General features: G+C 34.8%; 1 protein-coding gene across 3 annotated transcripts in view; it reads left to right on the top strand.

The window, feature by feature from the left end:
* The window catches only part of CNTLN (centlein), a 330,490-nt gene that overhangs the window by 74,307 nt on the left and 241,749 nt on the right, over positions 1-14,434 (top strand). For all 3 annotated transcript variants that reach the window (XM_079927964.1, XM_079927963.1, XM_079927962.1), the window contains exon 3: positions 9,351-9,435. In XM_079927964.1, the coding sequence (XP_079784090.1) occupies positions 9,351-9,435 (85 nt within the window). The remainder of the gene's footprint in view (positions 1-9,350; positions 9,436-14,434) is intronic.

Below are 14,434 nucleotides of genomic sequence, written 5' to 3'. Positions count from 1 at the left end.
TATGGGTGGAGTACTTTCAGGTAAGCCCCACAGGGTGTCTTATCTAAGGGGCACATAAGGGAAAGACATTGGAAGGCAGGGGAGACTACTGATCAAGGGCTATTGGGGAAGTCATATCAGGGACTTAAATTTACTTGTGACTCTAGATAGCAAGCTGCTATCTCTAGGGCATGCACTTGCATGAGGGACTAGAGTCAGTTTAAGTTTGCTTTTCTTTGAGTTATGCTCTTGCCTCAGTGCTTTGCACTTGTTACAGGTCCCGTGGCTTGGAAAACTCTTCTGTGAGAGCTCCATGTCTCTCACTTCCTTCCTTTAAGTCTCTACCCAAATACCACCTTTAAGGACAGTTATTTGTTAATTATTCAGTAGCAACATGCAACCTTCCTTTTACTCCCCAGTTTTCTAAAGCTAAGCATCTCTTTCTCTGTTACCCTAGTTCATTGTCCTTATTATACTTATAGCCAATTAACATGTTATGTATTCACTTATTTATCATTTATTTTCAATATCCATAAACTAGAATGTTAATTCCATGAAGGCAACCACTTGGTTTATTTTGTTCACTGCAGTATCCCTGGTCCCTAAGAGAGTGCCTGTCATATAATGAGTGCTCAGTAAATTCTGATGGAATGTAGATATGGATTTTGGGGTTGGTGTTTATTTTGTTAGGTACTCTTTTAGTCCGAGAACTCTATTTCTGTAACATTCTCAGCAATTATCTCCTAAAAATATTGCTTTATCTTTCATCCCACTATTATCTACTTCTAAAACTCTTTAGGCATATGTTGGAGTATCCCAGTTAAAACCTACATGTCTTAACTGTGGCTTCATATTTTTCATCTCATTGTTTTTCTATGCAGTATTCTGGATAAATCCCTCATTACTATCCTCCTTTTCACTAATTCTCTTCTTGTGTCTATTTTGAGCTTAACCCATTTAATTGTTTTTTGATTCGTTGATCATAATTTTTATGTTCAAAGTTTTTTTTTTTTTTTTTTTTTTTTGTGGTACGCGGGCCTCTCACTGTTGTGGCCTCTCCCGTTGTGGAGCACAGGCTCCGGACGCACAGGCTCAGCGGCCATGGCTCACGGGCCTAGCTGCTCCGCGACATGTGGGATCTTCCTGGACCGGGGCACGAACCCGTGTCCCCTGCATCGGCAGGCGGACTCTCAACCACTGCGCCACCAGGGAAGCCCTCAAAGTTTTTTTTTTTAAATGAAGTTCTATTTTTAAAAAATTTATTCATTTTATTTTTGGCTGCGTTGGGTCTTCGTTGTTGAGGGCTTTCTCTAGTTGTGGCGAGCTGGGGCTACTCTTCATTGTGGTACACTGGCTTCTCGTTGCGGTGGCTTCTCTTGTTGCGGAGTACGGGCTCTAGGCACGTGTGCTTCAGTAGTTGTGGCACGCAGGCTCAGTAGTTGTGGCACACAGACTCAGTAGTTGTGGCTTGTGGGCTCTAGAGCACAGGCTCAGTAGTTGTGGTGCACAAGCTTAGTTGCTCTGCGGCATGTGGGATCTTCCCGGACTAGGACTCGAACCCGTGTCCCCTGCATTGGCAGGCAGATTCTTAACCACTGCGCCACCAGAGAAGTCCTGTATTTTCAAGGTTTCTAACAGATTGTTTAGATCTACTTGTTTTTGTTTTATTTCATGTTTTTGTTTATAATTCTAATCATTATTTTATGTCTTTAAAGATACTTATTTAAAAATCTTTTTCAGAGTGTTCTAATGTTTTCATTTTGTCTAGAATGATTGCTTCACATTATTGCATTAGTGTGTGCATGTTTTGTGTTTGTGTGTAGAGCATGTTTTTTCTTAATGTGTTTTGGATTTTTTGTCTGTGGTCCCATCTTGTGTGAGAGGGTTGCTGTTATGGTTCTCATCCTCTTTCCCCACTACTCCTCCTTTTCTAATGCTTTTTTCTCTAGAAATTTTGTTATTGTCACTAAATTGTCACCCTCACTGCAACCCCCCATCCTGAAATAGGTTTTATATTGGTAGTTTGGGGCTCTTAGCCAACAGTACAACAGAGGATTTACTATACTTAGTACATGAGCTGTGGGGTGCTTTAGCTCAGCCTGTGATTGGATGCTGTATCTATAAACTTTTGCCTTTATAGACTTTCATGTAATTAATTCCAGGCAAGGATGGGCAGAAGTTTTTTCAGCCTTCTTTCAGGTGGTGGGAATTCCACCCCAGTCTCTGGTTTAAAACAATGGGCCTGGCTATGCTTCTACTTATTGAGCAGGACATGTTTATTCCCTGTTGTCTCTAGGAGCCAGCCTCCTTTCCACCTTAGCCTGCATCTGGATCTGGACAGCAGACAGCAGCTTCATCCCCATTCATAGCATTGTACTTCTGTTTAGTTTGTGATCCTCAGGTGTGACTGTGTCTCCTTAATTTTTTGTGCTTTATGTTTTTCTATTAATACTGTAATTTAGAGAATACAGAAGAGCCTCAAAGTGTGAACTTACTATGCTAACTTATTGGAAGTCTAATTTAAAAATTTTTAATGTATTATTATGCCATCTGCATCTATCTCCTTTAGTGGTGTGCTTTTTTTGTTTTTTTAATTGAAATATACTTGACAGATAATATTATATTAGTTTCAAGTGGACTACATCATGATTTAACATTTATATACATTATGGGATGATCATGATAAGTCTAGTAATCAACTGTCCCCATGCAAAATTATTACACTCTTATTTACCCTATTCTTTATCCTGTATGTTGCATCCCTGTGGTTTATTTATTTTATAACTGGAGGTTTGTACCTCTTAATCCAATTCACCTATTTGCCTCCCTCTCCTTCTCTGGCAACTACCCATTTATTCCCTGTATCTATGAGTCTTCTTCTGTCTTGTTCTGTTTGTGTTTTTTTTTCCTTCTGTTTTTCAGATGTCACATATAAGTGAATTCATATGGTATTTGTCTTTCTCTGTCTGACTTATTTCATTTAGCATAAGTCCTCCTAGATCCATTCATGTTGTTGCAAATGGCAAGGTTTCATTTTATTATACCTAAGAAATATGCCATTGTGTATATATACCACATCTTTATCCATTCATCTACTGATGGGCACTTAGGTTGCTTCCATACCTTGGCTATTGTAAATAATGCTACAATGATCATTAGTATGCTTATACCTTTTTGAACTAGTGTTTTTGTTTTCTTTGGGTAAATACCCAGAAGTGAAATTGCTGGATCATTATGGCAGTTCTATTTTAAACTTTTTTAATTTTTTGAGGAACCTCCATCCTGTTTTTCATAGTGGCTGCACCAGTTTACATCCCCACCAGCAGTGCACATCCTCACCAATACTTGCTATTTGTTGTCTTTTTGATGATTGCCATTCTGACAGGTGTGAGGTGGTACGTCATTGTGGTTTTAATTTGCATTTACCTTGTGATTAGCAATGTTGAGCATCTTTTCATGTGTCTGTTAGCCACCTACATGTCTTCTTAGAAAAATGTCTATTCAGGTCATCTGCCTATTTTTTATCATTTTTTTTTGTTTTTTTTCTTTCTGGTGTTCAGTTGTATGAATTCTTTGTATATTTTGGATATTAACCCCTTATCATCAGATATACTGTTTGTAAATATCTTCTATTTAGTATGCTTCCTTTTTGTTTTGTTGATTGTTTCCTTCATTGTGCAAAAGTGTTTGAGTTTGATGTAGTCCCATTTTTTAATTTTGCTTTTGTTTGCCTTGCCTGAGGAGGCAGATCCAAAAAAATATGCTGTGACTGATGTCAGAGAACATAGTGCCTAGGTTTTCTTCTAGCAGTTTTATGGTTTCAGGTCTTTTATTTAAGTCTTTAATCCATTTTGAGATTTTTTTTTACGGTGTGATAAAGTGGTCCAGTTAGATTTTTTTTTCTTTTTTTTTTTGCATGTAGCTGTCCAGTTTTTCCAATACCATTTATTGAAGAGGTTGACTTTTCCCCATTGCATATTCTTTCCTCATTTGTTATAGATTAATTGACCACATAAACGTGGGTTTACTTTTGGGTTCTATTCTGTTCCATTGGTCTATGTGTCTGTTTTTGTGCCAGTACCATACTGTTTTGATTACTCTAGCTTTGTATTATGGTTTGAAATCAGAGAGTGTGATACCTTCAGCTTTGTTCTTCTTTCTCTAGATTGCTATGGCTATTCAGGGTTGTTTTGTGTTTCCATACAAATTGTAGAATTATTTGTTCTAGTTTTGTGAAAAGTGCCATTGGTATTTTGATAGGTATTACATTGTAGATTGCCTTGGGTAGTATGGTCATTTTAACGACATTGATTCTTCCAATCCAAGAACATGGTGGTATATCTTTTCATCTATTTGGGTCACCTTAAATTTCTTTCATCAGTGTCTTATAGTTTTCCTAGTATGAGTTTTCTACCTCTTTGGTTAGATTTATTCCTAGGTATTTTATTCTTTTTGATGCAATTGTAAATGGGATTTTTTTCTTAATTTCCCTTTCTGATAGTTACTTGTTAGTGTATAGAAATACAACTGATTTCTGTATGTTGATTTTGTATCCTGTAACTTTATTGAATTCATTTATTTGTTCTAAGTTTTTTTTGTAGCTTCTTTAGGATTTTCTATAGTATCATGCCATCTGCAAACAGTGGCAGTTTTACTTTTTCCTTTCCAATTTGGATTTGTTTTATTTATTTATTTATTTTTCTAGTCTGATTGCTGTGGCTAAGACTTCTAATACTATTTTGAATGAAGTGCTGAGAGTAGGCATCCTTGTCTTGTTTCTGGTCTTAGAGGAAATGCTTTCAACTCTTTACCTTTGAGTATTATGTTGGCTGTGGGTTTGTCATATATGGCCTTTACTATGTTGAGGTAAGTTTCCTCTATTTCCGCATTCTGGAGAGTTTTTATTGTAAATAGGTGTTGCATTTTGTCAAAGGCTTTTTCTGCATCTACTGAGATGATCATATGATTTTTATTCTTCAGTTTGTTAAGGTGGTGTATCACATCGATTTTTGGGTATTGAACCATCCTTGCATCCCTGGGATAAATCCCACTTGATCATGGTGTGTGATCCTTTTAATGTATTGTTGAATTTGGTTTGCTAATATTTTGTTGAGGATTTTCAACAAAAAATCCTCTAATTTTCTTTTTTTGTCTTTGTCTGGTTTTGGTATCAGGGTGATCCTGGCCTTGTGGAATGAGTTTGGAAGCATTCCTCCCTCTGCAGTTTTTTGGAATAGTTTGAGAAGCCTATGTGTTAACTCTGCTTTAAATATTTGGTAGAATCCACCTGTAAAGCTGCCTGGGCCTGGACTTTTGTTTGTGGGGAGTCTTTTGATTACTGATTGAATTCCATTACTGTTAATTGGTCTGTTTATGTTTTCTGTTTCTTCCTGATTGTCTTAGGAGTCTGTATATTTCTGGGAATTTGTCTCCTTCTTTTAGGTTGTCCATTTTATTGGCATATAATTGTCCACAGTAACCTTTATGATCCTTTGTATTTTTACGGTGCTGGTCTTAACTTCTCCTTTCCCATTTCTGATTTTATTTATTTGGGCCATTTCTCTTTTTTTCTTAATGAGTCAGTTTTGGATGGAATGTTCTATATACATTGATTAATTACATCTGGTCTAACGTGTCATTTAAGGCCAGTGTTTCTTTATTGATTTCTGTCTATATGATCTGTCCATTGATATTAGTGCTGTGTTAAAATCCCCTACTGTTATTGTGTTACTGTCAGTTTCTCCCTTTATGTTTCTTAATATTTTCTTTATGTATTTAGGTGCTGTTATGCTTTGTGCATGTATATTTACAATTATTATATCTTCTTGTTGGGTTGATCCCTTGATCATTATGTAATTTCCTTCCTTGTCTCTTGTTACAGTCTTTAAAGTCTATTTTGTCTGATATAAGTATTGCTACCCCAGCTTTGTTTTTGTTTTCATTTGAATGGAATTTCTTTCTCCATCCCCTCACTTTTAGTCTGTATCTACGTCTGAAGTGAGTCTTGTAGGCAGCATAGATATAGAACTTATTTTGTGTCCATTCAGCCACTATTTGTCTTTTGATTGGAGCATTTAGTCCATTTACATTTAAAGTAATTATTTAATAGCTATGTATTTATTGCCATTTTGTTAATTGTTTGGGGATTGTTTTTGTAGGTCTTTTTTGTTCATTCTCTTCTTGTTCTTTTGTTTGGTCTCTTCCCTTATGATTTGATGACTATCTTTAATGTTATGTTTGGGTTTCTTTCTCTTTTTTGTTTGTGTATTTGGAATATGTTTTTGATTTGTGTTTACCATGAGGTTCATATATAACAACCTATATATATGTGATTAATTTAAGTTGGTGATCTCTTTAAGTTCAATACAGTCTAACAACCCTACATTTTTACTCCACTCATCCCCACATTTAATGTTTTTGATGTCATGTTTTACTTCTTTTTGTATCCTTTACATATTATAATAATTACTTAGTATGGATATAGATGATTTTACTATTTATGTCTTTTAACCTTCCTACTAGCTTTATCAGTGACTGATGTACTACCTTTACTGTATATTTATCTTCACCAGTGAGATTTTTCTTTCATAATTTTCATATTTCTAGTTGTGGCCTTTTTTTCTGCTTATGGAAGTTCCTTTAACTTTTCTTGAAAAGCCATTTTAGTGGTGCTGAACTCTTCTAGCTTTTGCTTGTCTGTAAAACTCTATCTTTCCTTCAAATCTGAATGATAGCCTTGCCAGGTAGAGTATTCTTGGTTGTAGACTTTTTCCTTTCATCACTTTGAATATATTGTGTAACTCTCTTCTGGCCTGCAGAGTTTCTGCTGAAAAGTCAGCTGATAGCCTATGTTAGTTCCCGTGTACTTAATAGGTTGCTTTTCTCTTGCTCCTTGTAAGAGTCTTTTATTTTAATTTTTGCCATTTTAATTATGATGTGTCTTGGTGTGGACCTCTTTGGGTTCATCTTTTTGGGGAGTCTCTATGATTCCTGGCCTTGGATGTCTGTTTCATTCCCCAGGTTAAGGAATTTTTCTGGTATTATTTCTTCAAATAAGTTCCCTGCTACTTTGTCTCTCTCTTCTCCTCTGCCACCCCTATATGCAAATGTCAGTATGCTTGATGTTGTTCTAAAGGTCTCTTAAACTATTTTCCTTTTAAAAAATTCTTTTTTTCTTTTCTGCTTGGGAGAGTTCTACTACTCTGTCTTCCAGGTGCTGATCCTTTCCTCTGTATCATCTGATCTACTGTTGATTTCTTCTACTGTATCTTTTATTTCAGTTATTGTATTTTTCAGCTCTTGTTTGGTTTTTCTTTATATTTTTAAACTCCTGTTGGAATTTCCACTGTGTTCATCCAGTTTTCTCCCTAGTTCATTGAACCTGTTTTTGATCATTACTGAACACTTTTTCAGGGAGATTGTTTATCTCCACTTTGTTTAGTTCTTTTTTTTTTCCTGAGGTTTTGTGTTACTTATTTGTTTGGAACATATTTCTGTTTCCTCATTTTGCCCTATTCTCTATGTTTATTTCTGTATGTTAGGTCAGTCAGTTACATTTCCCAATTTGGAGAAGTAGCCTTATGTAGGAGACACTCCATGGGGTCCAGTAGCACACTCCCCTCTCATCACCAGAGCTTTGTGCTCTAGGGGTTCTCCTTATGTTGGCAGCATGTACCCTTCTGTTGTGGTGGGGCCAACTACTGTGGATATGTTGTTAGGCAGAGCTGGCCCCTGGCCCAACTGGCTGTGAGGCTGTGCCTCATGCAGTGGCTGTAGGCCTGCTGGAGAAAAAGGTAGGTTTTCTGTGTCATTGGCCGTATGCCCAAGGGAGCCTGGGGCTGGGTCCTTGCATAGCTGTCTGTGCAGCCTAGGGTGATTTACAGCTGGTGCTAACCCACAGGTGGGTGCCAAGTCCCCTGGTGCTAGTAGGGTAGAGGGAGGATTCCAAAATGGTACTTGCCAGTGCTGGTGTTATTGCAGTAGAACAAGTCCCCCAGAATGGCTGCCACCAGCATCTCTGTCCCCCAGGGGGTCTCAGTTGCCTCTTGCCTCTCCAGGAGGCTCTCCAAGACCAGCAAGTGGATCTGATCCAGACTCTTTTCATACCGCTGCCTCTGCACTGGAACTTGGATTATGTGAGATTTTGTGCATGCTTTTTAAAGGTGGAATCTCTGTTTCCTGTAGCTTCCAGCTCTCCTGAACATGAGCCCCACTGGTTTTCAAAGCCAGATGTTCTGTGGTATCATCATCTTGGTGTAGGATATCTGGGCTGGAGAGCTTGACATGGCACTCAGATCCCTTGCTCTTTGGAGAAGACCTCTAAAATTGTGATTATCCTCCCAGTTGGGGTCCACCAATCCTGGAGTGAGGATCCTGACTATATTGTGTCTCCACCCTTCCTAACCATCTTATTGTGGTTTCTTCATGTCTTTATTTGTGGAGTATCTTTTCTGCTAGTCTTCAGTTTACTCTCATAAATAGTTGCTTCATAAGTAGTTGTAATTTTCATGTTGTCCAGGGAGGGAGGTGAGTTCACGGTCTTCCTACTCTGCCATCTTGGTCACCAGCAGTGGTATGCTTTTATGATTGGTGTCTCTTAATTCTAATATCCCCTGTGCCTTCTAAACTCCTTTGCTTCATCTCACTCTTTCTTAAATAAGGGTTCTTTCTTTCTTCCTACCTGTATACTTTGTGATTCATGAGTGATTTAGGTACAGATTTCATTTATTTTACCTATTTTTAAAGTTTAAAAATATATATAACTGAACACCCAATACAGTTCTCCCCCATTTATTTATTTATTTATTGGCCACACCCCACGGCATGTGGGATGTTAGTTACCCAACCAGGGATTAAACCTGTGTGCACTGCATTGGAAGTGCAGAGTCTTAACCACTGGACCGCCAGGGAAGTCCCCCCCCCATTTATTTAATGTTGGTTATTAGTAAGTCTTTAGTTTTCTCTCTTTTGAGGCTTTTACTTTAAAAATGATAACTATTTTATTCTTAACATAATTGCATATATAAAGCGTTTACATTAACAAGAGCATATTGACATATTCAGTAATTATTTTAAATTTATGATATAGTGGCTGTTATAATCAAGATCAAATGTGTTTTAATATGTTTTGTAATACATCTAAATATAGAAACTAAACTTTTTTTTAGTATGAAGTTGTCTTAGTTGTCAGCAGTTGTAAGTTGTTGTCACTTGCCATGTGGTTTCTGATGAATTCTGAAAGGGCTGTCAACTTCTGATAATTTAATTTTCTATATTTTAATGTGACACTCATTATCAGGATGTGAAAATTTAAAGAATTGGCTACAAATTATGACTAATAAAATTTTAATATATATATTTTTTGTTTCTAGAGAAAAACAGAAATCTGAAGCAAAAGACAGAAAAGTTTTAGAAATTCTGCAAGTCAAGGATGCTAAAATAGAAGAATTGGAACAGGTTGGTGTTACAACAGAAAATACTAAATTTATAATATTTGTTCCAGGTAGTAGGTCTTTACAAATATTAAAAAATTTTTTTGCAATAATGTTCATAAAGAATATCAGGGTCTTTATGTCAAGCTATTACTATAGTCAGGTTACTATAGTACTTTAGTCAGTTATTCTTTGTTTTCTGAATTAATAGACTATGTTATATATACAATAAAACTCTTAAGATGATATTGTAATTTTATAGTAGTAACTATCAATCACTTTTTGTTGAAATCTGCTTTTTTTTTTTAGCAATTATCATTCACTTCTGAAACTTAGAAATTTTAAAACGGTTTAATTTGTAGAAAAGATTTAACAACTGGGATGATTCTATTTGATCTTTTGAAAACTTGCATTTTCAAATTATGCAATTCTATAATTGTAATTATACAATTATATATAACTATATATTTTAAATTATATGTAATTATGTACTCAGTATATTATCACTACAAAAATTCATGTGGTCATTGCTTCCAGGAATAATCTTCAAGGTATTAACATCTTACAAATAAAGGTGAAAGAAATTTAAGAATGGCCTATATCATGATATACTATTTAAATTTATTTTATACCCAGTAGCTCTTTATAGGCTAAATTATCTGTATTTTCTAGATAAATGAAGGTTCTTTCTGGCACCTATGCTCTTCCGACTTCTTACTCTATTTTCCTTCCTAGCCAATTAAACAATCATGAGAACTTTCATCAAAGGTTGGTTATTGTTATTAAGTTGTTTTATTAAAGGACTAAAAATGGAAGTTAATGTAGGTAGAAGATTAAATAATTTGTTCATTCTCTACATCCATATAAACTTGTTCTAAAATTGAATATAGATTCCTATATGACATATAAATTTGAAATTTATACCTTTTCCAGCATTGTATTTTCCTTATGAAAATGTCATAATTGGTGCTATAGTGATAAAATTTTAAAAATAACTTTTTAGTTTGTTTTGGGAAAAACAGTTGTATTTGCCACTCGAATATCAAACAATATCCAAATGAATTTTAATATAGATAATTATTGCCATATGCCTCGTATATTAATTAGGCTAGTCTAAGCTGCCTAATAAATACAATGTTAAGACTTGGAAGTGGCAAACATCATTTGTACCAGCATTTCATTGAGAAAAACCAGTCATGGCCACCGCAAGATTCAGGGGATTTGGGAAAATGTAGATCCAGGCTGAGCAATGTCTTCCTCAGTCACAGGTCTGTTCTGTGGAGGGGAATGGATTTTGGCACTCTTTTTGATATCCTTTGGCATTAAGTTTGCAATGCTTTAGGGAATGCTTAGTTTACCAGGTCTAGATAGTAATAGCATAACATTATAAAAAATGTTGACTTTCTTAAATGACAGTATATTTTTCTTTTGTCTTTGCTAAATTCTTTTTCTACTTCCTTTTCCTTGGGTAGATATTATTTCACTATTTACTTTTTGAGTAGAATCATTTAGCTCATAAAATATTAAATGCCCATGAGAGAAATTATTTGTTTTTTAGGCACCTAATTTGTTTTCTAGGGCCTTTAATTTCTTAGCCTAAACCATGTATACTTTTGTACAATAATGGTTGTCACTTTCTACAGGGTATATTTTCTGTTTAATTCAACAAATTGCTGTATTAAATGTAGACATTATCTTGTGATGGTACTGTGGAAAATTCAGAGTTAAATTTCTTGCCTTTAATGATTTCTAAGTCTCTATGAGCAGTAGGGTGGGGATAAAAGTGAGGTGCAAGTAACCATATTCTGCTACATTAGATTAAGGTTCTGTGAGGGTGGGGACCCTTGTATAGCCAACATCTAATATTTACCATATTGCCTGATTTATAATAGATGCTCTTTGAATATTTTTAAATGTGTGACTTAAATTGAATAAAACCAATGTATTTTAAGTGCCATGAGAGAATCACAAGCAGAGTGCTATAAAGATTCAAAGGAAGGAGAGATTAAATTCTGTGGAGAGGTCTTAAGGTATTCAAATGGTTTTAATAGGTAGAGATTATAGGAGGATTTGCCCATGGTGAACATCAGGCAAAATTCTTGAAGGTGGGAGTATAGAGTATGTTTGGGTGATACTGAAATTTATAGTTTGTTTCATAGATAATATGTAGCAGTGTAGGCTAAGATGAATATTATATTGGACCTGTATTAAGGAAAGGCCTTTATTGCTAGAATGAAGTAGTTGGACTTACAGGCCAAAGGAATCTATCTAAGCTTTTCATCCACTTAAGTTAATTAATCTGTAATCTCTGAAAATAAAACTGATAATCCAGTATACAATTAGAAAAAGAAAAGCAGAAAGTAGAATGATCTGTAAGAAGATTATTTCATAGTATAAGAGTAATAACATGAACCTGAACTATTAGTTTTGCAAGAATTAAAGATATATAAATTAGAACCATAAGGAACTGACAGTAATTTGAAAGTGACTCTTAGGTTTTCAGCCTGGAGAATCCAGGGGAGCAGTGGCGTTGTTGTCAGAAAGAGGGTTATTATAAAGAGGTACAACAACTTACTGTGAGGATGACTTCTGAGCTTCTTTTAGACAATTTGTGTTTTAGTTATTGGTGGGAATTCCATTTAGAGATTTTTAAGCAAACCATTGAAAGCATGGATCCAATCCTTGGGAAGGAGTTTTCTCCTTGATATATAGATATCTAATGTTATAGTTAGAGGGAAGACTTTAAACGGAATTCTAAGAACTAGATATTTGCTGATATTATTAATGGGTGAGAGGAAGAACAAGTTTCGGTTAAAGAGATGAAAAGTCTGTTCAGAGAAGTAGAAAGAGAGAAGTATAATATCATATGTCATGAATTGAGAGAGGACAGTTTCAAGAAACAAAAGGTGGTTAATGTAAAATGTTACAAAATTCATGAGGTTTGTGAAAAAATATTAAATTCAACAATCATGAAGTTTTTAGTGATTTTAGAAAGCAACACAAGTGGAATGGTATATGACATTTTAAGAGATCACTGAATTCTTAGAAAGTAGTGGAAACAAATGAGGAAATTTAACAGTGCAGAGAAAGAAATTTTTGCATTTAAAAAATGTTAGGCAAAATATTTGAAAGTAGTGGAGAAGGAAATTAAAATACACAATACAAGGAGACTTAATTTAGTTAACAGAATTCTAGTTGAAGGTGGAGACCATGAGATCAAGAAGATAACAAGATTTAATACATTTATTCTAATTTTTTCATCTTTAGTCATTCAGATTATATCTTAATTTTCTTCTTAAACTATTATCTTTCCTCCAGCATTCTTTCAGTTAAATTTGTTATATATTTGTTCATCCTTTAACATTGCATATTTAGATGAATCTCTTGTATATACTATTTGGTTGAACTTTGTGTCTTGACTCAATATTTACGTCTTTACCTTTTTAAAGATAAGTTTATTCCATCTGCGTAAGATCTGATATACTTATTTGATCTTTGTTCTCTGATTGACCTTATGCTTTCTGCTTTAGTATTTTCTTTGTCTTTTTAAAATTTGCCACATATCTGTCTTCTCTTCATTTGTGTGTGTGTGTATATGTGCATGCACTCTTACGTTGATAATTTGGAAGGTTTGGGGTCTGTATCAATTCTTCTTGTGATTAAATTTATTATTTTATATATAATATTTAACACTATACTTTTTAAAATTGAAGTATAGTTGATTTACAATCTTATGTTAGCTTAAGGTATATAGCAAAGTGATTCAGTTATATATATGTGTGTATACATATATGTATATATATTCTTTTTCAGATTATTTTCCAGTATCGGTTATTACAAGATATTGAATATAGTTCCCTGTGCTATACAGCAGGTCTTTGTTGTTTATCTTCTTTATATATAGTGGTGTGTAGCTGTTAATCCCAAACTCCTAATTTATCCAGCCCTCCCTTTCCCTTTGGTAACAATGTTTGCTTTCTATGTCTGTGAGTCTGTTTCTGTGTTGCAAATAAGTTCATTTGTGTCATTCTTTTGGATTCCACATATAAGTGATATCATGTGATACTTGTGTTTGAACACTATACATCTTGATGCTAACAAATTCTAAAAAATATGAATAGTATCTCTCAACTGCATACTGTAAAAAGAAAATGAGAAAATTAGCAAATTTTTACTTATTCATCCTTTCTCCTCCATTTTGAAGTGAACTTAAAGAGAGTAATTGGAGGACTTAATTTCCTGTTCTTAGCATTGTTGGTTGTATTTTTTTATATTGTCAAGATTTCCAGTGTTTATGTTTCATAACCATTTTCTCTATTATTTTCTCTTATAAATTCTTCAGGAAGATATCTTGTGGTACATTAGTTTTTCTCCTGCTGTATAACAAATTAAAGCCTTAAAAGAATGTACACATTTATTAAATTGCTGTGGGTCAGGAGTCTGGGCATAGTTTAGGTGGGTCCTCTGCTCATTATCTCGATTGTAATTGAGTTTTCAATTGGCTTATGTTTTCATCTGGAGGCTTAATTTGGGAAGAATCTCCTTCTAAGCTTATTCAGGTCGTTGGCAGAATCCAAGTCCTTGCAATTTTAAGACTGAAGTCCTAAACAGGAACAAAGTCTGTAATAGGATTCTCCAGAGAAACAGAACTAATTGTGTGTGTGTGTGTGTGTGTGTGTGTGTGTGTGTGTAGAGATAGATAGATAAATAAAGATATGAGAGAGAGACAGAGAGAGACTGAGAAGTTGATTTTAAGGCATTGTTTCATGTATTGATAGTTGTGGGCTGGCAAATCTAAATTCTGCATAACAAACTGGAGACCCAGGGAAGAGTTGATATTGCAGCTGAACCCAAAAGCATTCTGGAGGCAAAATTCCTTCCCCCTCAGAGGATTAGTTCTTTTTTTTAAGGTCTTAAATTGGTTGTATGAGACCCATTCACCTTATGGAGGCGTTATCTGTTTTACTCAAAGTCTACTGATTTAAATGTTAATCACATCTACAAAACACTTTCACAGCAACATC

Source organism: Stenella coeruleoalba (genome assembly GCF_951394435.1).
Source record: "Stenella coeruleoalba genome assembly, chromosome: 7".
In the NCBI taxonomy this organism is placed as follows: domain Eukaryota; kingdom Metazoa; phylum Chordata; class Mammalia; order Artiodactyla; family Delphinidae; genus Stenella; species Stenella coeruleoalba.
Note: the sequence above shows the minus strand (reverse complement) of the source record. Positions and strands in the feature narration are given on the sequence as shown.